Raw genomic sequence first — 25369 nt, 5'->3', positions numbered from 1 at the left:
ATGAGTAGGGGGAATGGGTGAAAGATAAGATGGGGATTAAAGACTACACTTATGACCAAAAAAAATAAACAAGTTAAATTTTCAAAGACTACAGTTCTATTCATTTCTCCTTATAATTCTGCCAATCTCTGCTTTATTTTGAGACTGTATTATTTAGTACAGGTCCAGGCTTATTACATCTCCCAAGATCCTTGTATCACTACACAATGGTCTCGTTTTTTTGCTTTCAGTCTTTGCCTTACACTGACATTATTCTATCAGTTCTTTTTCAGTTTGTATTTCTGTATCAGAGTTGATCAGAGAAGTAGAATCACTATAAATGACAACAATGAAGAGTTATTGGGGAGCCTGGGTGGCTCCATCAGTTAAGTATCCAACTCCTGATTTTGGGTCAGGTCACGATCTCACAGTTATTGGGATCGAGCCCCACACTGGGCTGTGTCGACAGCATGAAACTTGCTTGGGATGCTCTCTTTCCCTCTGTCTCTGCCCCTCCCCAGTTTGTGCTCACTCTCTCAAAATAAACTTAAAAAAAAAAAAAAAGAAGAAGAAGAAAGAGTTATTATAGGTGTGAACAGTATTTATGGAGCTGATTAGCAGGCTATGTAGAACTGCTGCTTCTGCATCTAGCATTAGGAAAGAAATCAGAGAGCAGGCGATGGGGTGGATGAAATGGTGTGAAACGGGGAAGCACAAGGATAAACTGACACACTGGTTTCTCAGCAACCTTGACAACACGGGTGACCTGCAGTACAAGCTGGCATCCTTCACCACAGAGACCACACAACTCACTCAGAAATTAAAGAAGCTGACGGAGATGATCCAGGAGGAACTGGAGAGGCTGGAGCCCAGAGATGAGGTGCATGAACTGCAACAGTGCCTGACTCTAACACCAACCCTCTAAGCATCAACACAACTGCTACTTCACATCCACCTCGTAAATCTTGTACATGTTTCTCTTGTAGCCAGCCCAACCTGGAATCATCCTGGAAAGGGAGTTCTAGGAAATGGAGTTCCAGCTCAGTTATGCTAACACAGCACAAAGCCACACCAATTTCCATGGACATCTTCTCCCCTCTCTTTAATTTTATTGCTTGTTGAATTATGTTTTAGGCATGTCTTTTGAAAACAGCACATCACTGGATTTTTCTTTCATCGTATCTAGACTCTAATGTTTTAACTATCATGCTTAATCCATTTACATTTATTGGGGTTTATGACTTTCATGACTTAAAAAAGAATTGTCTCTTAAAAACAAAATAAAGTATTATCTGTATCAAAGATATATGCACGGTTTGCATTCCTGAAGTATTTCACATGCATAACTTGTTACTTACCACTTCTCCAGCAGAGGCAGCCAACATATGCTTCACGGGCATCAAATATGAAGATGAATCCGTGTGTAAAAACCATTTTACATATTCATAGGTGATAAAAAAAGCAGCAGCTGAAATTTAAAACAAGCCAGTCTTTCACAAAGTTTAAATATATATTCAAACTGTTTAGAAATAAGTTTCTCAAAAAAATATTAATCTCTAATTATTAAATTGCGAGCTTACAGATAAAAGATAATAACAACACATATTCTTCCTTCCTGCCCCACTCTTGCAGAATCTACTGAGCCCATGTTATGCACCCAATCCTGGACTTAGGAAAATGCACAAGACATGATCCCCGCCCTGAGGGAGCCTAACAGCTAACCCAGCACTCACCATTTTGTATCATTAAGTCACTTGACATTTTTTAGTAAGCTTTCTAGAATGAAATACGAATTTCTGTGATCCAAAATACCTTTACATACAGTAATAATCAGCTACACTGATTTATAGGCAGGTTAAGCTTGGAAACATACACTTAAACATCTATTTGATAATGTTTTATTTCTGTTTACTTGAAATAACCATGGCTACCTTTTACTATTATCAACTCATCTTTAGATCAAGGAAACCATCAACTATTTAATTACAACTGTAAATCAAAATCTCAAAAAAGCTACCCTTATCACCAGGAACTTATCTTAGATGTATAAAAGGTCTTTAAAACCTGCCATGTACTGTTAATCAAAAAATGTTTATCACTTCCATAAAAGATAAGGCATGAAAGATAAATGAATGACAAATTCATCTTCTGAATGACATTTGAACACAATCACATTAAAGTCTAAAACACACACAAAAAAGAGCTTGATAATGAAAATCAGTTCTCCACCATTAAAGTCAACAGGTTTTTAAAGTCTCCTCAGGCTAACAAACAGGAGGCCAAGTGATGAGACCCAGTGTCCAGTGCAAGCAGTTCTATAAAACTAACATAGGTCTCTGTTCCCACAGTGGTTCTCAGTAAGTCTCTTCCTACTCTAGCACACTAAATATACAGCTAGAATATCTGCAACTGCATTCAGCTCAAGTTGCACCTGCTACACACTTCACCCTCCACCACCCTCCCCGCCCAGGGAAAGGAGAAAGTGCTACAAGTTTCTAAGTTTACCTGGTTAACTACCTCATCCTAGTGAGACTGTATTGCTACTTTTGTGGTACAAAGTTCTTTAGAAATGTAAATCCCAAAACTCTCCTGTGTGACACCCAAGAAAGCATCACTAATTGGAAATGATGTCACAAGGTTCCAAGTGAGGCTGTGGACAAGTTATAACAAAGAACAAGGGATGGGCTAACACCTACGGTGTCTGCTAGCATTTTAGAAACAAAAACCTATAGTGTTTTGTGTTCTCTTCTAATCTTTTTTTTTTTTGAGAGAGAGAGAGAGAGAGAGAGAGAATGAACAAGTAAGGGAGGAGCAGAAATAGGCTCCATGCCCAGCAGAGTCCAAAGCAATGTTCCATTTCACGAACCATGAGATCATGGACTGAGCCAAAATCAAGAGTTGGATGCTTATGTGACTAAGCCACTCAGATGCGCCCCCTAAATTCTCTTCTAAATAAGAGTAAAGATCCTGAATAGGGGTCTTCTATCTCTTCCTTCAACCCTCAGTCCTCTTTATCCCAAACTTCTGACCCCTGCAGAATACTGTAGTCCTCCTTATCCACACGGAGTTTGTTCCAAGCCCCCCAGTGGGTGCATGAAATGTTGGATAGTACCAGACCCTAAATACACTACACGTTTTCCTGTTCATACCTCTCTGTAATCAGGTTTAACTTATTAAGTAGGCACAGTAAGAGATGAACAATAAAATAGAACTGTAATAATACACTGTAGTAAAGGTTATGTGATGTGGGCTCTCTCAAAAATACCTATACTGGGGGCGCTTGGGTAGCTCAGTTGGTTGAGCAGCTGACTCTTGATTTTTGGCTCAGGTCATGATCTTATGGTTCGTGGGTCTGAGCCCCACTTTGGGCACTGGGCTAGTGGCATGAAGCCTTCTTGGGATTCTCTCTTTCCCTGCTCCTCCCTTGCTCCTGCTCTGTCTCTCTCAAAATAAATAAACTTAAAAAAAAAAAAAAAACCTATATGGTACTCACCCCTCTTCTTGTGATAATGTAAGATGATACAAATGCCTACATGATGAGATCAAATAAGATGAATGACATAGGCAATGTGACATAGTATTAGGCTACTAGTGACCTTCTGATGCCTCATCTACTTCTGGACCACGGTTCACTACGGGTCAATGAACCATTGAAAGCAAAACCACAGATAAGGGGGACCGCTGTATGTTTTCAGAAAAGTCTATAACCAATGAATGTTACATTGGTGTATGGCACTCAGATTACAACCTTAACCATAACCTTAACTTAAATAGTAAAAGAAAAAAAAGTGCCAGATAGAAAACTTCAAGTCACCAAAACTTTGCAGAAGAACAAAAGGCCATTTCTGAAACACAGGCACTCTGACTATCCACTCAGCATCACCCAAGCACTATGGGAGATGGACAGTGAAAAAATAAAGAAGTATTTTCCCAAACATGCAAAGGTTCAAAACCACATGTATGTAAAGTCCAGCTGTCAAGAATCTAGACAAAGTCCCATGAGCCTAAAACACCGTGGACTCCCTGGACTATTTCTAATACCACCATCTACCAACACTAATTTCTTGGTGTAGTATGTATGAGAAAAAGAACTTTACAACAATGAAGGAAATACCATAAAAACACACTTTTTTAAACCATCAATGCCAAGGCCACACCTGAAACCCATGAAATCACATTTCTGGAAGCCAGACACAGGCATCTAGAGTTTTTTGATCTCCTCAGATGATCAGGTGATTGCACTATGGTCAAATTCAGGATCGGTGCCTCTCTCTTCCACATATACAACTGGACTTGGCAGGGAGTGAGGGCTCAATAATGACTTGCTACAGTCAATTACTAAAAGCATTAAGATAAATAAAATTCAAGGATCACCTCAAAAAGAGTTGGCTCTTTAAGGGCTGCTGGGGGAAGGGGAAGAACACAGAAATCAGAGGACCAAAACAATATTTTCTCTTTTCACTACCAATCTCTATGTGAATACTGTGCTCCAGAAGAACATAGATGGACATTTAAATGTCAGGTTAACAGGAAAGAATTTCTCATGAATTATCCTGAGGAAAAAAAAAAAAAAAGAAAAAAGAAACCAAACTCCAGAGTTTAAGAATCAGCTAGAGCAGAGACTCTATAACTGGGAATTGCAGAGGGTGGGGGTGTTCCTTGGTTTGCTGAGAACCACCGAAAGCATCAGTAAACAATTAAAATAGGTAAGTATTTGAAAAAAGTATACTAACATGAAGATTAAATGAAACAGATTATACTGATTACAAAATAAGAAGCCCATAAATCACATAATGTGGCTCCAAGACAACAACAAAAGCAAAGACATCTGAAGGGGACTATCCAGGAGAAGGTTAGACAGAAAGTAAAGACAGAAGGCAAAACAGAAAAGGTTTACGCTTCTTAGGTTCTTCTGCTCCAAAAGAACCTCCAAGACAGAAGTTACTAAACTCAGCTTCACACTGGAATCACCTAGGAAGCTACTAACTGTCCTGACACCCAGACAAAGCCCAGGCCAATTAAACTTATGGGGGTGACACAGGCACCAGGATTTTTTTAGAGCTTCCCAAGAGATTCCAATATGTGGGCAAGGTTTAGAATCACAACTCTACGGTATGACAACCAATATGAGAATAACATTTTCAAGCTTTCTAACTGGTGACATTAACAAGGAAAACCATTTTAAATGACTGCTCATATTCTATTACAAACAGAGTGGAACAGGATCTCTAACACTAGCGATTCAAAAGCAATGGGTTAATCAATAGAAAACAAATTCAGAAGATAAGCTACAACACATGACCATTTCTACACGGGGTAACACCACATACCATCCTGAAAATAAATATCATGATGTTGGCCTTCTAGCAAGGAGAATTTCAATATAAATTTTACCATTAGGAAAAGATCCAATAGCAGCAGAAGGAACACCAGCATAGATTCCACGAAAACCACCAGCCTTATTAAATCCTTGTGGACTCTGCAGCCTGGTTTTAATGGTATCCAGAGGATATAATATCAAGTCAACAGAGACACCTGCTATCCCGCCAGCCTTTAAAAAAAAAAAAAAAAAAGAGAGAGAGAAAGAGAAAGGAAAATAAGGTTACAATCAAAAGAGCTCTCTGCCATTTGGGGGTAGGGATAAGAAAAATGTCATCTTTAAAGCATATTTCTCATATCTATTGCTCCACGACATTTTGGCATCGTCAAAAGACCTTCTACCTAAATTTATAAAATTTCCTGAGGAAATAACAATTATTGTGTGATATTCTTAAACTGTAATTTTTTCATAATTTATTTTTAAAATAAATTTTAAATTCATTTTTAATACTTTCACATGGTTCAAAAAGTAAAGAAGCAAACAATCTCAGAAAGGTTAAGAGTTCAAAGTCTCCTTCACTAGTCCAATAACTCAGATACCCACTTCTGCTGGTTGCTTACTGGATCCTTCTGAGGTTTCTCTAGGCATATACAAGCAAACATGAATATGTATTTTATGTTCTTTTTTTTGGAAAAAGGTATATGCAATATGCAGTGCATCACACCTTACTTTTATCACTTCTTTTATCTTACTGATCTTTCCATATCAGACCAAATTTTATTTTTCCCTTTTAATAAATGAGTAGTAAAACTTTTTGGGGGAGACTTCCATTTTAAAATAGGTAATGGGGGGGTGCCTGGATGGCTTGGTCAGTTGAGGGTTCAACTCCTGATTGAGGCTCAGATCATGATCCCAGGGTCATGGATGAGATCGAGCCCTGCACTGGGCTATGCACTGAGCATGGAGAGCATGCTCAAGACACTCTTTCTTCTCCTCCTGTGTCCCTCTATCCTGCTTGCTCACTCTGTCAAATAAATAGGTAATGGTCCCTGGGAATCTAGATTTATATTTTAAGATTCATACATTTAAGGATTCCTGTAGTATTCTCTCTCCTCCATGTATATTTAAAAATTCCTTGATAAATTTTTAATTAAGTAAATAAAAGGGGGGAAGGGCTAAATTCCTTGAGAATATTAAAACCAGGTCCCAACTAGTCATCTCCCAACAGACATCATGACATCATGTTGCTTTACAGAAGGTGCACTTTAAAAACTTAGTTTTCAGCTGATGATTACAGTGGAGTATATGTACACTATTTTTAAACTGATTACAGCTTAGTCAAAGCAAAAAGAAATCCACAAAATTTTCAAGCAAAAATATTGACTCAAGTAACAGAGTCAAAGGTCAATACACAAATTCTAAACGCATCATTTAAAAATGTGAATCATGGTGTCTGGGTGGCTTAGTCGGTTAAATGTCGGACTCTTGATTTTGGCTCAGGTCCTGATCCCAGGATCATGGGATTGAGCCCTGCGTGGAGCTCTGGACTGACAGTGCAGATCCTGCTTAGGATTCTCTCTCTCCCTCTCTTTCCCTCCCTCGTTCACATTCTCTGTCTCACAATAAATAAATAAACATTTTTTTAAAATGTGAATCAAAACCTATTTGCCATGAGCAGACAGAAAAATTACAATGAGAAAAAAAGTTGGATATGCTTGCTACAGAGTAATTTAAAAAAATTTTTTTAATGTTTTTTTTGTTTTTGTTTTTGTTTTTGTTTTTCGAGACAGAGAGAGACAGAGTATGAGCAGGGAGGGACAGAGAGAGAGGAAAACACAGAATCTGAAGCAGGTTCCAGGCTCTGAGCTGTCAGCACAGAGCCCGACACAGGGCTCAAACCCACAAACCATGAGATCATGACCTGAGCTGAAGCCGGACGCTCAACCGACTGAGCCACCCAGGCGCCCCACTACCTAGTAATTTTTTAAATGAATTGTTAACCTTTCTTTACCTTTCAGATTTTGAACCACATGGATATATTAGCTATTCAGAAGGTAAAAATAAACTTTTAAAACTATAATTTAAAAACTAAGATGGAGAAAAAGAAAAATCAGTATTAATCAAACATACAGGCAAAGTTCAAAATGATGAGTTTTTCCATTTTTTAGAATGGAAAGGTGGTACAAAGCTGAGTACATAAAAAACACTCTCTGCCCTACTTACCACTCCCCATAAAACCACTGCAGAGTTTGCTGCAAAAATGAAATTACTCTCACCAGAACTCCAGTGATTAACCAGCATAGGTAAATTATTAAAAATTATTTTAACAGAAACAGATAAGCACATTACCATAAACATTAATACTGTACTACATGATCAGCCTGTGAGACATGACTGAACCTCACAGATCATGAAGGTCTACTCTGTAAATGACCTAAAACTCTGTCACTAAAACACTACAGAGATGTGCCAGAAGAAAACCACAAGAGGCAGTAAAAGAATGACAAATAATTGGGATTTCTTTCTGGAAATATAGGTGGCCTTTTCTAAGTCATAGGATTATGTTCATAAGTCATGCAGGACAGTAGAAAAGAAAAAGGAGTCAATCTCTTCCAGCATTCTTCTCAATTATTTTTGAAGGGTTGTTTAAGATTCAGTACATAAATATTTTGCATGCTCTTTATTTTCATAAAACACAAGGAAAACAAAAATCCTAGTCTGCTAGGACTAGATTCTTTAAAAACATTCTGCACTTCATTCTAATTTTCTCTTTAATCCTAGGAGAAGGCTCAAAGAGATTCTTGCCATCTACAGCTAAGTTTTAATCAATAACTTAATTAGTCTTTTAATCTATTTGGCTACTTTGCATGCATTGATTCTCTAATGCTTCTTTTATCAGAATTCTTATCTTCAGAGAATAAAATAACCAGATTCAATCTATTTATCTCGTAAAACATGAATCAAAAGTTACTAACTGCTTCTGGAGATTTCAAACTTCTGTAACTCAAATGTCATTTGAATTCATGAGACTGAAAAAAAACAAAACAGCTAACAGAGAACAGAAAATACCTATACATTTAGCCACACAGCAACATATTTAAGATTTTAATAAAAACTTTAGGGAGTGCTTATAATTTTATATTAATACTATTGTGTACATAATTATGTACAAGGGGTTTCTGGGGGGCTCAGTTGGTTAGGCATCCAACTCTTGGTTTCATCTCAGGTCATGATCTCATGGTTTTATGAGTTCAAGCCTCACATCAGGCTCTATGCTGGCAGCGCAGAGCCTGCTTAGGATTCTCTCTCTCTCCCTGCCCCTCGTCCACTCACTGTCTCTGTCTCTCTCAAAAATAAATAAAAATAAACTTAAAAACAATTATATATAAAATGCCTGTGCCAATATCAGTTGAATATAAGAAAGTCTATCAAATTCTTGTATTCTTTAGTCAGGAAAATTGCTTTATTTACAATGATTTATCAAAAAGGTATGAGGCAAATGATTAGTTTCAAGATTTGTGGTAGCTGACACTGAGAACTCCAGCTAAGAACTAGACAAAATTCAAGGCATCTGTGTGGCTCAGTCAGTCACTGACTGCATGTGGTATTTAGGTGGCACTTAATCAGGGGTAACTATCAGCTTTGACCCATGAACGTACCCAACCAGCTTCATTATGCATATTCTGATGGACCGTGAGCCTCAGCAACCTGCTTTCCGAACATGCCCTAAAACTTCTCACTTCTGTCCTTCTGCTTAAGTTTTTCTCAGTGTGGAACATCCCCTCTATGCCCACTGTGCCCCGTCCACAGCAGACCACCTACTCCCCTGCCACCATACATGCATAAACATACACATACACACACCTGTCCAAATCCTGTCCACTGCTAAGGCTGTGCCCAAATGCCACATCCCTCCCAAGCTCTCTGTGAGAATTAAATGCTACTTCCTTGACTACCCCACATAACTCCGTTTATAGTTCGCTTTCAGTACTAAGTAACCGTAATGTCTGACCTGCCATTACGATCCTTCTGAACAGAAGCCAGGTGAGTCCCCTTTGTTGTCCTAAGTATCTAACCAGGAGCCTCATGTAGCAGGCTTCCTGCACTAGTCTGCTGGTCTGAATCAAATGGATATGTGAGATGATGAGAAAACATGGTATTAAAAGTTATTAAATGTTCAGAATAAAAAGAGTAAGTCACTCTTTGTCCCTGCTGTGGTTTGCCAGAGCAAACCACTTGTGACGGCTGAAAGCCAGTGCCATGTGTCTGCTAATATACTTCCAGCATTCCACCTTTACACGACAGCTTTGTGATCTATTTAGGGCGACTTCTGCAGAAATTCTGTTGATCATCACTTCCTGATGGAAAAGGCTATGTAGGTTCAGTTTTGTTTACTGAGGCTATTCTTTTTTTTTTTTTAATGTTTATTATTTTTGAGAGACAGAGAGGGACAGCACGAGCAGGGGAGGGTCAGAGAGAGGGAGACACAGAATCCGAAGCAGGCTCCAGGCTCTGAGCTAGTTATCAGCACAGAGCCTGATGCCAGGCTCGAACCCACGAACTGTGAGATCATGACCTGAGCCGAAGCCGGACGCTTAACCGACTGAGCCACCCAGGCACCCCAAGTGAGGCTATTCTCAAAAGAACACAGTAATGTTCTTGTTGAGTATCCTTCCATTTCTCCAGAAATTCTTTCAGCTTAACTACTGCCTAAGAACACAGCTTTGACATCAGACTCAGACCTGACTTCAATCTCACCTGGGTCTCCTTAAGGAAGCTATCTAACCCTCTCTATGCCTCTATTGCTTCATACATGAAATGGGGAAAATAATAGTACCTATACTTCATAGAGTCTTTCAAAGTTGAGTGAGATTATTTTTTCTTTTTAATAATTTATTGTCCAGTTAGCTAACCTACAGTGTACACAGTGTAGTCCTTCCTGGCTTCGGGAGTGGATTCCCATAATCCATCACTTACATACAACACCCAATGCTCACCCAACAAGTGCTCTCCTCAATGCCCATGTCCCATTTTCCCCACACCCCTAACCCTCCACCCCCACCAACCCTCGGTTTGTTCCCATGTTTGTTCTCTATATTTAAGAGCTCTTATGGTTGGTCTCCCTGTTTTTATCTGATCTTTCCGTCCCTTCCCTCATGGTCTTCTGTTAAGTTTCTCAAACTCCACATGAGTGAAAATATATGATATCTGTCTTTTCCTGACTCACTTACTTCACTTAGCCTAAGACCCTCCAGTTCCATCCACATTATTGCAAATGGCAAGATTTCATTTTTTTTCGTCATGCAGTATTCCATTGTATATACATACCACTATCTTCTTTATCCATTCCTCAGGTGATGGACATTTGGTCTCTCTACATACTTTGGCTATTGTTGATAGTGCTGCTATAAATATTGGGTTGCATATGCCCCTACGAATCAGCACTCCTGTTTCCCTTGGATAAATTCCTAGTAGTGCTATTGGTGGTTCTTTGAGTAATTCTATTTTTAATTTTTTGAGAAACCTCCACAATTTTTCCAGAGTGGCTGTACCAGTTTGCATTCCCACCAACAGTGCAAGGGTGTTCCTCTTTCTCCATATCCCCTCCAATATCCTTTGTTTCCTGAGTTGCTAGTTTTACCCACTCTGACTGGTGTGAGGTGGAATTTCAACATGGTTTTGATCTGTATTTCCCTGAGGATGAGCAACATGGAGCATTTTTTCATGTGTCTGTAAACCATCTGGATATCTTCTTTGGAAAAGTGTCTATTCATGTCTTCTACCCATTTCTTCACTGGATTATTCATTTCCTGGGTGTTGAGTTTTGCAAATTATATATTTTGGATATTAACCCTTTATCTGATAGGTCATTTGCAAATATCTTCTCCCATTCCATTGGTTGCCTTTTTAGTTTGGTTGATTGTTCCCTTTGCTGTGCAGAAGGTTTGTTTTTTGTTTTTTTTTTTATCATCTTGGTGAGATCCCAGTAGTTCATTTTTACTTTTTTCTCTTGCCTTCAGAGACATGTCAAGTAAGAAGTTGCTGGGGCCAAGGAAAACTGAGATTAAATGAGAATTAAATACAATTATGTGAGCCTGTTACATGCCTGTTTGTAATAAAAAGCTGGAAAAGCCAGTAAAACACTGCAGAATGGAGGCACCTGGGTGGCTCAGTCGGTTAAGCATCCTACTTCGGCTCAGGTCATGATCTCTCAGTTTGTGAGTTTGAGTCCTGTGTCGGGCTCTGTGCTGACATCAGAGCCTGGAGCCTGCTTCAGATTCTGTGTATGTCTCTCTCTCTCTCTGTCTCTCCCCTGCTCACACTCGGTCTCTCTCTCTCAAAAATAAACAAACATTTTAAATTTTTTTTCAAAAAAATACTGCAAAATGCCACCCTTAATGACCTATCAATACACACAAATTAGTATTTTTAGTATGTTACTATCAATAACCTTCAAAGTTTCCTGATGTGGTATTTCGGACGTGACAATATTAAAAGCCATGGAAAAGACTTAATTAATAAAGACTGAAGACTACATTCATATATTAAACTTAATAAATTCATATATAAACATATAAATTCACACCTTTTATTAGTAATAATGAATTTAAATCTCTCCTCAAATTCTGCTTTCTGGACAAGAATCACCTATGGACACACTCCACACAGAGCCAAATCAGGTAAAGCACGGCAGGAACAATTTAGCATCAACTTAACAACTTGGAAATACTTACATTCAAATGTATGACCATTAGATTTGAATTGATGGGTTAGTTTTTTAGAAACAGATTACAAGGGGTGCCTGGGTGGCTCAGTCGGTTAAGAGTCCGACTCTCAATTTTGGCTCAGGTCATCTTCTCACGGTTCGTGAGTTTGAGGCCCGCAGCAGCATGTTCCACAGAGGCAGTAGGCAGTCTGCTTAGATTCTCCCTCCCTCTCTCTCGGCCCCTTCCCTGTTCGTTCTCTCTCTCTCTCTCAAAATAAATAAACAAAAAAAAAAGGGAGAATACAAACCTGTAACTATATGACTTGCTGTCAAAAATCATATTAAAAATGCTCAGTCACTGGCTACTTTTTCATCACTATTTGCTACTACATAGCTAACTTTTGTTTTATTTTCTTCTTAATGTCTGCCTCCTGCCTGACTTAAAGCAGGGCAGAGGCTATACCTTTGAGGCACTCTTCGTCACCACCAAAGCAAAGGCTAACAAATACGTCTCGTTCACCAGGTAAAAGAGGCCTGATTTGTGGAGGTGAAAAAGCCCTGGGTGCAGTTTTTTCTTTTCTCTATTTGACATTTCATTTGTGCTACTCAAATTCTGTATCATATAAATTTTCACTATTAAATTTTTATTCCACAAGGTAGTGTTTCTTTGGGAAGTAGAAACAAAACATCACATTAACAAGTCTTTTACAATTATCAACTACTAAAACACTCCCATCACCTCCTTTACGCTAAAAGAAAAGTAATAAATGGAAAGTGGTCCCACCTCCCAGGACGAGACACAGAAAAAAGGCCTCCATCAGCACTAGTTCTCAACTGCGGTCCCAGATGGCGCAAGGTCTCGGACGGCCCCTTGCATGCTCCAGTGACTGATTAAATTTCAGAATACACTTGTGTTCAGGGGACAGCTCAACACAAAAACAAGCAAAAACAGTCTGCTTGTTCTGACTTAAAATGCCAAAAGAAAAAAAGCCACACGAAGCAACTAGAGAATGTGGAAGTATCATTCCCAATTCCTTCTAGATCTGGAGCTGACACTTCATTTCAAGATACTAACATCCCTTTACACCAGATTGAAAACTAGGAGGCAACCTTCCAGAAAATAAAGATACATGGCAAAGAACAATGAAAACTTCTCTTCAAAGTATGTCCAATACTTCATCCTTGCCTTTCCATTGTGTGCTCACCCCACCAAAGAAGCTGAAGCAGCGCTAGCCATATAACCCCTGTCATTCCCTTCAAAGCACATTCTGCCCTCAGCAGAGGGTCACGCACGGTGAGAACACACCAGTATTATGAAAAAGCTTTTTCAGAACCATCTCACTAAGAAAACAATTTAAAAATAAAAGAACAGTCAAGCAAACAGCCCTTGCTTTACACAGTAAGAGCACGCATGAACTTCAAGTACAAGAAACACAAGTCATCCAAAACCATGGTTCATACTACAGTTAAGAGTGACATTTTCCAAAAATAGATAATCAAGAGAGGGAACCGGCCAACAAAGACCAAAGTGAGGCACGTAACTAACACTGAAATCTAGATATGCAGAGAGGAAATTAGTGAAGGCCAACATATCAACCTAAATGACGTAAGTGGCTAGGATGAAGATGTCCCAGAGGAAGGGATGCCAGCAAAATTCTTCCCATCAAAGAACTCAGAGATATTTCAACCTTGAAATAATAATAATAATAATAATAATAATAATAATAATGTTGAAAGCAGAGGAAAACAGTTTGGAAGTTGATCCAAACTTGGGAAGCAGTGTTACACTTTGTCGAGGCATAACAAACATGCTAGCTTTATATTGTAAATTTTGTGACTACAAGATAAGCAGTGTTTGGGTTGCCTGGATGGCTCAGTCCACTGAGCATCTACTTCATGATCTCACAGTTCCAAGCTCGAGTCCCACATCTGGCTCTGTAATGACAGCTCAGAGCTTGGAGCCTGTTTCAGATTCCGTGTCTGTCTCCCTCCCTCCCCCTCCCTCCCTCCCTCCCTCCCTCCCTCTCTCTCTCTCTCTCTCTCTCTCTCTCTGCCCCTCCCCCACTCACTAGCTCTTGCTCTCTCTCACAAAAATAAACATTAAGGAAATTTTTTAAAAAGATAAGCATCGTTCAAATTTTTGACATTTTCTTAAAGAAAAAAACTCTGTTGTTTCTAATGTTTTAAATTACAATTAAATATTGAAAGGACACAGGTCTGAACCAAACTGACTCCATGACAGGCTTTAAGTTTCCGCTCTGAACTTCAAGGCCTAAGTTTTGGTTTCCCAGAATCATTAGACAATAACAGGAAGGGCACATATTGCTCAACAAGCGACCACCCTAGTGACACCAAATCAGAAGCGGCCAGCTAATACACTTAACATTCCTAAGGACAGGCCTAGAGATGGAAACTACAGATAGGTACTTATCACCGTTTAATGCTAGGTTAACCAGTTACTCACCCCACGTGGGGGTCTTTAGCCCACCCCATAATTGGTTATTTTTGAAAAAGCACTAAAGGTCATGATTGGGTCCCGCCAAAAGTAACGAACACTCTGGACAATGTGTATGGTCAGAATTGCTGCAAAGGCTGTTATACAATGATGACTGGATTACTGTGCCTATGACATAATTTTCTGTAACCCTCCCCTTTCAAACCCCATAAAAACCCTACCCAGTCTTTGATCGGGGCTCTCAGCATGGATCCACTGCATTGGTGGGGTCTGTGAGCCCGAGCTTAAGACCAAATAAATGCCCTTTGCTTTTGCATACGTGACTCGGTCTCCCTGGTGGCCTCTGGATTTTGGGGATATTGCGATCTGGGCATAACAATATCAGCCTATTTTTTTCATTTCCTTATACCTGTACATCAACAGCAAGAATCTGTCATTTAATGCTGACAAAGATTTTTATAGGTCATTAAATAATCATACTTTTTCTCACCAGTTCTCAAGGCTACTTTGCATGGTACCCACTTGCACACTGTGCTAACCCACGCTACCACAAAAGGGCTGCCTGTAATTCACCCTGCACAGCGCCCACACTTGCCAAGATTCTTTTACCCCCGTAACCTAGGACTGGTTCACAATAACTGCTGCAGGATGTTTTGGGTGTCCCATTCCTGTAACAAGCCAGATCAATTCATGAACTATAAGGACAATGAAGTAGTTAAGTACTGAAGGGGAGAGAAGAGTCAGGCAGGCAGGAAGAGAGATGTTACTACAGGACACAGTATTTAAAAAAAAAAAAAAGTACATTTTGTATCTTAAAAAAAAAAACTAGGAAAAAGTAATGCTACTAAAACTATAGCTTTAATCAGGCATGAGCAGAGGTATCTATGCGCAGGGTTGTATTTTTTTTTTCTATTACAAGTTATTTTCCATGGTATAACGCACACTCTGCACAAGCACTGTGGTTAATGGCCCATGAATCACTCATGAAATGCACCCATTACCATTTACCTAACCACTCCTCTCTTGTTCCATGTTTAAGTGGCTTTCTATTATCTTCACTAGGTTAAATGTTATGAACATCTTTAGGTTGCTAATATTTAGTTCCAATTGCTTTCCTTAAAATATGCACCCGTCACCGTACTCTGAGGTTTTTTCCCTCTCCCATCCAAGTACTAACCAGGCCTGACCCTGCTTAGCTTCCGGGAACAGACGAGATGGGGGCGTTCCGGGTGGTATGGCCGTAGACAGGTTTTTTCTTCTCACCAGCCTACTCTCCTCCAAATGAACACTAACATCCCAGGGGCTCTTCCCTTCCTCTACCAGATGACCCTTCAATCCTCCTCGTGAAGCTTTAAATGACTGCTACATGTCATTTAAACACTGTGTAAGTGTAAAGTCTCTGTACTGCATACCAAACATCCTCTCATTTAATACTTGGAATCTGAGTTTCAAGACCAGCAATCTTTAGACCTCCCTCTCATTTATTCTTTCAGTAAATAAGACTGAGTACCTGCAAAATGCCAGGCACTGGGTAAGCAAAACAACCCCCCCCCCCCCCAGCACTTGGGCTGCCTCAAAGACTACTTTGAGAAGAAAACTTTTTTCTAATGACTTCCATTATGATTCAAATAAAATCCAAATTCCTTGGGCGTCAGTTAAGCATCTGACTGACTCTTCATTTTAGGTCTTGGTTGCAGAGTCTGAGCCCTGCATCATCCAGCTAATGACGCAGAGCCTACTTGGGATCCTCTGTCTCCCTGTCTTTCTGCCTCTCTCCTACACATGTTCTCTCTTTCTCTCTCTGTCAAAATAAATAAATAAACAAAACAAAAAAAAAAAAGAAAAGAAAAAAATCCAGGGGCGCCTGGGTGGCTCAGTCAGTTAAGTATCTGACTTCGGTTCAGGTCATGATCTCACGGTGAGTTCAAGCCCCGTGTTAGGCTCTGTGCTGACAGCTCAGAGCCTGGAGCCTGCTTCAGATTCTGTGGCTGCCTCTCCCCGACACACAATGTCTCTCTCTCTATCCACTCTCACAAATAAAGATTAAAAAAAAATTTTTTAATCCAAATTCCTTTCCGTGATCCACAAAGACTCACATCTCTGATACAAGCCCCTGCCACACTACCCTTACCCACAACTGCAACATCCTCAATTCCTCCCACCTGAGGGTTTTCTTTCACCCTGCTCCCGCAGAATTCTCTGCTCATCAAAATGTCTCGCCCTTTCTTATCTTTCTTGTCTTAGTTTGCTGTCACCTCCTTAGGGGCTCTCTTGGTCATTCCATCTAAAGTACGGTCTCCAATATTGTTCTGTCTCTATCCCACCTCAGTTCATTTTCTTTTCTTTTCTTTTTTGTTAATTTATTTTTGAGAGAGAGAGAAATAGAGCATGTGTGCGGGAGGGGCAGAGAGAAAGAGAGAGACACAGATTCTGAAGCAGGCTCCAGGCTCTGAGCTGTCAGCACAGAGCCCTACCCAGGGCTTGACCCCATGAACCGTGAGATCATGACCTGAGCCGAAGTCAGATGCTTAACCGACTGAGCCACCCAGGTGCCCCTGATTTTCTAAATAGTATTTATGAGTTTAGTTTGTTCACCACCATAAGTCCAAGGGCCATGAGACTGCCTGGTGGACAGAAGACAGGGCAGATAAACTGTGTGCTGAACAAATAAAATCATTTCTTCTTTAGCTAGAATGAAATCTAACTCCAAACTTTTATTTGTTGAACCTAATTGTACCTTCTGTAACTGCGATGAAAAAAAAGTTTTTTAGAATTTGTACCCTACTTTAGTAAATGTTAAGGCTATTACTTGTTAACTCTGGCACTCACCTGTTTTCAGCAACAGCTAGCTACTGCTGCTGACTTCAGGGACAGGATCAAGGAGTGTTTACGAGCATGAAATCCCAAGTTGCAATGCGTGGTTGGCTAGAATCTGAGCTCTAACACTTACCACATGAAACAGATGTCACTTATGTGACTCCAGAGAAGTTACCTAACCTCTCTGTACCTCAGTTCCTCATCTGGAAAACTAGGATAAAGCTTAACTGACTGTCAAAATTTTTAAAAATTAATGTATATAAAAAGCTAACCCCAGTTTCCGGCAGAGGAATGTTCACTGTCAAAGGTACTACCACTGTCTCACTAGAGGAAAACTTCAAATGGTGTATTTCTTTGTATCCTTAAAACCTAGTTTATACAAGTCTCAATAAACCTAGATTCAAAACATGATCCCAAAAGTGTGGCTAAGGCACCCCCTTGCACATCCTCCATAACACCCTGAAACTAGCCCTCATGTCACTGTCATTTTTCCTAGCAGTCATTTTACTATTCTGTCTCCACCACCTAAGTCAGGTAAGCAGGTGTGTCTTGTTCACCAAATTATCCCTAACACCTGTAACAAACGACTAATAATTAAATGAAATTTCACTGAGCCACCATGACCATACTGGAAGCCCTTTTAAAAAGTTTTTTTGGGTTTTTGTTTTTTTACTGTTTCTTCCTACTCCTCCACAATGAAAATACACACAGGCAGCCAATCTGTCTTGTTCACTGCTGTATCCAGTAACCCTAGTGCATCTGCCATAACAGAGGCTTCAAAATACCACGGAAGTTTTTGTTCTTAGGTTTTTGATGTTCAAACGTGGTCTCATAGTTTTCAAATTAAACACTACTATCTTATTGACTCCATAATTATTTGCGTTTATCAATATACCCAAAGCCTACAAGAATGCTTGAAAGAAAACAAGCAGACTAAATATATATTGAACAGGTCATTTTCCGAGACTGAAAAAAAATTACAGCTAAATAAATACAATCGTCCTGGGCAAGAAGAATTTGACTGATACAAGCGGTTTTCGGCGGGGAGGGGGTTGTCTTTTGGTTTTTGTTACATATATTTAATTCCCAAGCTCTCCAGAATGTTGTTATACTACACAACTGAAATTTTCTTCTTTAGGTAAACCAATATGAGGAAAGCTCTCAAGCGCGCCACCCGCCGTGTCCTGTTTTCCAGGTAGGAAAGGCACAGCCTTAACACGAGGCCTGGCGGTGGCCCAGGAATCCCGCGTTCCTTCCGGGACCTGCCTGGTGACCAGTGACCCGAAGACGCTTCAAGGCGCAAAACCGGAAGAAAGTGCTAGGGAACAGAAACCACTACGGACTTCACTGCGCGACTCTGGCACCCCGAGCGTCCCACCCTACCATCCAGCACTCACCACCAGCGAAGTCATGAACCCAGGCTGCTCCATGGCCCCGCACACAGCGCAAAGGCTATAATTCGGGACTGAGCAGAAGCGGATCGCGACCCCAGTCACTGCGTGCCGCCATCTTGGAGGCGGGCCTGTACCGCCTGCACTTCCGTGGCCACGTGAGATTGAACCAAAACAACTACACGTGCAACCGAGGAAGCTGAGCCCTGTGGTGCGCCGGACGGAGGGGCGGAGTCTGGGGAGGGATGTGGTCAAGCCAAGTCTCGCGACTCTTCTCTGACTCCGTTTCCTGGCAGCAGCCTGGCGATTCGGCTAGTTAAAGGAACTCTCGCGATTAAAGGAGGCTGGACGGGATCCTGGAATAGAGCCCCTGGGTGAACGCCCAGTGAAGCTAAAGCATTAGTCCCCAAAGAGGCGTGGCTTAGTGGAGTACGGTGCCAGGAAGGGGCGGGGCCATCTTAAGGGGATGAGGTTTTTGGTTTTTCTCTAAGTTATATTTGTATAAATTTTGTCTGAATTTCTATAAAACAGACTCAACATCAGACGATTATTAAATAAAGATATAGAAAAAGGCTTTCAAAGGTTTCTTATCCCAAGTAAGGATTAGCATCCTCCACTTCTTACTGACAGTGCAATTAATATTATTTACTTTTTAAATTACCTGTTTGCAGAATTGCTCATATTGTTCGCTGTGGTACGAGTGTGCACGTCTAGAAATCCCAACCAAAAGCTAAAGGGAATAGAGCAGAACCAGGCTTGAAATTTTTCTTAGCGCCCATGTCCCCTCAAAACATTTGTAATAGCTTTAGCAGGCTCCTTGTCTGCTTTTCTTTAATCAATTTTCATACCATTCTTTATTCTCCTCTAGATGTGTGATCTAGAAATAATTATCCAACATTTAGGGTTTCAAATTCCAAGCTTTGTGTACTAGGTTTGGGCGTAACTTTTCCAAGATTGAGTTCCCTCCCTTGTGAAGTTGGGATAATGATAGTAACATCTTCTTTTGGTACTATTACAGATTCAGTGAGGTAATGCATGCACGTTCTCTACTTAGGTCCTGGTGCACGGAAGCTATTCTCTAAAGATGATAGCAATGACACTTTCCTGCTTTAAATTAGTCCCTTTTGCTGCAAATGTGAGATAGTCCAGCTCCTTATCATGGTACTCACCTCCCAGATGGTGACTTCTGTCCCTCTTCCCACTGGCTAGACTACTCACAGATTATACACTTTCAAGCTTCCCCATCTTACCCATGGTGTTCCCTCTATCAACACTTTTCCCTATGCTGCCTGCAGAACACTGGTCCTCTCTTGTTTGCCACATGTCACAGTCGGTCCATAGACCATCTTGAAATATGCTAGCTTACTTACCCCAGGCCAGCAGGAGAACCTCATATGCTGTTGTCTCTTTTAAGGGCTTATATGATCAGGTCTGCCTACCCCCTTCCCTAACCCCGCAATCTCTCTTTTGATTAACTCAAATGATTAGGGACCTTACTTACATCTGCAAAATCTTTTTTTGCCTCAAAACACAACAGAATGATGGAAGTTATATTTCATCATACTAACAGGTTCTAATCACACTCAAAGCATGTGATTGTACAAAACATGAACTAACAGGGCAGGAATCTTCAGAGCCATCTTAGAATTATGCCAACCACATTTACCCATAAGCTCTTGCTGGCAAGCTCCTCCAAAGCCATCATGGTTTGATCAGTAGGCTTTCACTAATGCTTTCCTCAAAGTCCTTCCATTTTTTCACCTACTGCCTAGTGACAAAGCCACTTCTACAGTTTAAATGTTTGTTACAGCAGCAGCCCATTTTAAAGTACCAAAATCTGTACTGGTTGTCTATTGCCAAGTAACAAACTACCCCAAAGCTTAGAACAATAAACCTTTATTACCTAACACAATTTCTGTAGGAGAGGCATCCAGGGATCCCTCAGCTGAGTGGTTCGGTCTCAGGGTGTCCCTCATGAGTCTGCAGTCAAGTTATCAGGTAGGGATATAGCTGAAGATTTGACTGGAACCAGAAGATCCACTTTCAAAATGGCTCACTCCCATGACTGGTGAATTAGTGCCAACACTTGGCAAGTGGCTTCAGTCCCTTGTGACAGAAACTTCTCCATAGGGTTGCTTGGGTGTCCTCATAATATGGCAGCTGGTTTCCCCCAGAGGGAGTGATCTAAGGGAGAACAAGACAGAAACTGCAGTGTTTTCCATGGTCTTGCCTCAAACAAACTACTCAGTTGTCATTCCTGCAATAGCCTAGTTGTGTTTTTTTAAATTTTTTAATGTTTATTTATTTTTGAGGGTGGAGGGGGCAGAGAGGCAGAGAGTGGAAGACACAGAAACCAAAGCAGGCTCCAGGCTCTGAGCTGTCAGCACAGAGCCTGACACAGGGCTCAAATTCATGAACTGTGAGATCATGACCTGAGTCAAAGTTGAACACATAACTGACTGAGCTACCCAGGTGTCCCTGAAATAGCCTATTTGTTACCACAGGTCATCCCTACTTTTAATGGGATTGGACTAAAAGAGACATGAGTGAATACTAGCATGTGAGAAGCAGGGGTTGTCACCATGGACTCTGGGTACCACACATCAGAGGCATGCAGGTGAAGATTCTGATGAGCTACAGGTACCTACTCACTAGAGTGACAACAATGGAAAACTCCCAACAGGCCAAGTGTTCTTAGCAAGGATGAAGAGCACCTGGAACTCTTACACATGCTAGGAACGTAATATGGTATGACCACTACAGAAACCAATGCCCCTCTTATTGTTTTATATATGCTTTTGTTGTGTGTCTTTTTTTCACAGCTTTAATTCACTTTATTTTTCTTGTACAAAACTAGGTAGTGGCCATACCCCTGCACAGAGACTCAGATGTGGGTCTTTACAAGATGGTCAATGAATTCCTGATAGAGACTTGGTGAACACAGTCTCTTTCCAGAGGTCTGGGGGAGATAGATGTAGGTCTTGGGAATGGCATCAAAAGTGGTCATGGCGAAGTTTCCCAGGGTGGCAATGCAGCCCCTGGCTGAGGCATAGCAGTCCTCGATGCCAGCCATCAGCATCGGCTTCTTGGGCATAGGGGCTGAGATAAGGCCAGCACCTCTGGAGATGAGGGTGAGGGGAAATAGCGCAGAGCCTTAGCGGCCGGTCAACTTGCATGGGACAGTGTGGGGCGTACCAGTCTTGTTCCCCCAGTAGCCTTGTCACATGGGAACAACAGAAATCTTGGCCAGGATGATGGCCCCATGCATGGCAGTGGCTACCCCCTTAGAACACTTAACATCCAACTGATGTGTTCATTGTAATCTCCGATGGCAACAAATGTCTGTGAAAAGCCTGAGAAGGTTGGTGATCCACTGACCTACCCAGCACCAATTACCACCACCAAGGACCTACTGCATGCCTCAAGGAAAGAGTAGCTACTGTGAGGCCACTCTGAGGTCTGGAGGAGATCCTTTCTCTCTCCCCCCATTTTATTTTAATTTTCCACCTCCCCAAATGCTTTTTGTCCCCTACCCCAAGCTTTCCAATGTGCCTTTTAGGTATTTACACAAGAGAAATGAAAACATGTGTCCATAATTGGGAAAGGGTTGTGTTTTTTAGAATTTTTTAAAATGTTATTTATTTTTGAGAGAGAGAGAGAGAAAGAGAGACAGAGCATGAGCAGGGGAGGGGCAGAAAGAGGGAGACACAGAATCTGAAGCAGGCTCCAGGCTCTGAGCTGTCAGCACAGAGCCCGATGCAGGGTGCAAACTCACAAACTGTGAGGTCGTGACCTGAGAAGTCAGCTGAGTCACCCAGGCACCTCTTTGTGTCCATTATTATTAAACAGCTTTATCCATAATAGACAAAAGCTGGAAACAACCCAAATGTCCATCAGCAATGAATGAACATATAATTGGTATATCCATACAATGGAATATTACTCAGCAGTAGAAGGAAATGAATTACACAAAAATATAGATTAATCTCAATGCATTATGATAAGTGGAGAAAAATAAATTTTAAAAAGTACATACTTTGTAATTCCACCTATGTGAAATTCCAGAAAAGATAAAATTGTAGTAACAAAACAGAGTAGTGGTTTGGAGACACTGGTGGAGGCAAAGAATTGGTTACAAAGGAGGTACAAAAGAACACTCAATGTTATTGAGCTATAACCTACATGCAGTAAAATGCATCCATTTAAATTGTGCAATTAAAAACAATAAATAGTGCAATCCAATGCATTTTTGTAAATATATACACCCAAGCAGTAGCCAGCAGAATAATGATACAGAATGTCTCTATCACCAGAAGGAACACTTCCAGTTACTAATGGTCTTGGAAGTCTTAGTATAGTAGTATAAAACTCTTCCCCTAAGAGCCAATTTAAGCCAGACTGTTGGTTTTAATTTTGAGACAATAATTCATTGGTTCTAAAATGAAGGGGAAACTCTTTTCCTCTTCAATGTAATGACTGTCTTTAACTATGTAAGAAGAAATTATGTTGATGCTATTTCCTGATAACTTGGAAGGTAATACAATTCATTGGATACCTTCTAGAATCAAGAAGAAATGTGACATTCTCTCCTTTTGTAGAAAGGTAAAAGCTTCGCCAAGTATTTCATGATGCTGCTAAAAGCCTTTTTGGAAACACAGATCTTACAACATGACCCAGGACCTCCTTTTCATAAAATGCTAGCAGAAAAGTATGTCACCAGAGTGCTCGGTTGATTGAGCTCTACTCTTGGTTTTGGCTCAGCTCAAGATCTCAGGGTCATGGGCTCTGCGCCAAGCATGGAGTCTGCTGGAAATCATTCTCTCTTTCCCTGTGCCCTACCCACTCACATGCATGCACATGGGTGCTCTCCTCTAAAAATAAAATTTAAAAAAGGAAAGAAAATTGTGTACCCACTTGAATATGACTTTTAAATGGAGTATTTCAATGCATCATCATTGTCACTGCACTGCAGGTATGATATGTCCTCCAATCTTCAATTTGGGAAGATACAGGAAATGAGGTAAGCACTGATTTTCATTAAGCATGAGAAATTACATGGTAACCCTGTCTTCTTCAATTAAATCTACCACTGTAAGCCAAGTTTACTTTTAAACAAGTTCTCAAATCTCTATAGTACTTATAAAACTTTGCAGTAAGTCAGAAACATACATCAAAAAACAAATTCGGTCTAACTTAGGAGAAGTGAAGGACATAATGTTCAGGCAGCATGAGGCCCAATCTCCTGGCCGCTGTTGCTGATCTTTATTGAAAAATGAGTCATAGAATCATGTTCAGTAAAAATATTCATGGAGATATTTTAACCCATCTGCAAAGGATAGCAAATATATGTAATAGAAAGGAAGTCAAATGAAAAATGTAAAAGGCCCATTTTAAGGGTCTATTTTCCTTTGAGTAATAGAATCAAGAGCATACTTATCATGTGGCTTTGTCTTTCCATTTTAAACCAGTGAGAAAAAAAAAAGATGGTCCTTTTAGTAAACAGTTTTGGGACAGTCAAGCTCCAATTACAAGAACATAATTCTTCATCTTTGTCTTATACTTTACTTCCAAATACTGTTCCAAATGGCTTAAAACCTTTACTTGACGTAAGTAGACTATTAAAATACTAAAATGAAAAGGTAAACATTTTAATATTTAGGCAAAGAAACAAGTTCTATGCATTGTACTAAAAACATTTACATTATATATGACAACAATGAATCTTTAACATTAAAAATCTCCCATAAATCAATAAGAGAAAGACTAATACAAATAGAAAAAATAGGAAAATCCACAAAGGAAGAAAAACAAATAATTAATGAACATGTGAAAAGTATTTTAAATTTACTAGTAATACCAAAATGAAAACTAAAAAACAATAAAGCATTTTTAGAGTAAAGATTTAATTTTATTGTATTAATGTTTATTTATTTATTTTGAGAGAGAGAGCACAAGCAGGGGAGGAGCAGAGACAGAGAGAGATAAGGAAAGAGAGAATCCCAAGCAGGCTCCATGCCATCAGTGCAGAGTCCAATACAGGGCTCAATCCCATGAACTGTGAGAACATGACCTGAGCCAAAATCAAGAGTTTGACTTTTAGCCAACTGAGCTACCCAGGTGGTCCAAGATTTTACTGTTTTATGTAATCTTTACACCCAATGTGGGTGGGGCTTGAACTTACAACCCTGAGATCAAGAGTCACATGCTCTGCCAACTGAAACAGCCAGATTCTCCAATAAAGCATATTTTTAAAATCTTATCAAACAGGCAAAGATTTTTTTCCTAGAAGGAGAGTATAGCAATTTTTATGATGAGCAATATGGCAAAATATATCAAAATCCTTTAAAAAATGTTCTTTGTCCTTCATTATTTGTACTTCTTGCATTGTACTCTAAAGAACTATTGTTTTAATCTGTAGAAATAGAACTATAAGGATATTCATTTCACTGCTTATCATAGCATAAGGAGAATTTTTTTATACATCTAAAAATGTTCATCAGTGTGTGACTGAGATAAATTGTAATAGTGCCATATGTAGCTATTTAAAACCATGATGTAGGGGCGCCTGGGTGGCTCAGTGGTTGGGTTTCTGACATCAGCTTGGGCCATGGTCTCAGTTTGTGAGTTCAATCCCCACATCAGGCTCTGTGCTGACACCTCAGAGCCTGGAGCCTGCTTCTGATTCTGTATCTCCCTCTCCC

At 40.1% G+C, this 25369-nt stretch overlaps 1 protein-coding gene, 1 long non-coding RNA gene and 1 other non-coding gene across 4 annotated transcripts in view; 1 reads left to right on the top strand and 2 right to left on the bottom strand.

Annotated features, from left to right (window-relative positions):
- The window catches only part of SLC25A26 (solute carrier family 25 member 26), a 124437-nt gene extending 105645 nt beyond the window's left edge, over positions 1–18792 (bottom strand). Inside the window, exons 1-2 of one of the 2 annotated variants that reach the window (XM_029918871.1) lie at positions 18675–18764; positions 1338–1447 (exon numbers count right to left, since the gene is read on the bottom strand). In XM_029918871.1, the coding sequence (XP_029774731.1) occupies positions 1338–1379 (42 nt within the window). In that variant the 5' untranslated portion in view covers positions 1380–1447; positions 18675–18764. Of the gene's footprint in view, positions 1–1337; positions 1448–18674 lie in introns of both variants that reach the window. The other variant, XM_029918872.1, reaches the window with a different exon arrangement.
- A 1801-nt stretch (positions 18793–20593) lies between these two features.
- LOC115275220 overlaps positions 20594–25369 on the top strand; it is a 38826-nt gene continuing 34050 nt past the window's right edge. Inside the window, exons 1-3 of the long non-coding RNA XR_003901427.1 lie at positions 20594–20666; positions 21173–21416; positions 23641–23688. This is a non-coding gene — a long non-coding RNA (uncharacterized LOC115275220). The remainder of the gene's footprint in view (positions 20667–21172; positions 21417–23640; positions 23689–25369) is intronic.
- On the bottom strand, positions 22076–22187 carry LOC115275589. Its single transcript, XR_003901650.1, has one exon. It is a non-coding gene; the product is annotated as a small nucleolar RNA SNORA64/SNORA10 family (small nucleolar RNA).

Source organism: Suricata suricatta, chromosome 12 (assembly GCF_006229205.1).
Source record: "Suricata suricatta isolate VVHF042 chromosome 12, meerkat_22Aug2017_6uvM2_HiC, whole genome shotgun sequence".
NCBI lineage: Eukaryota > Metazoa > Chordata > Mammalia > Carnivora > Herpestidae > Suricata > Suricata suricatta.
The sequence above is the reverse complement of the archived record's forward strand: the minus strand, read 5'-3'. Positions and strand labels throughout refer to the sequence as shown.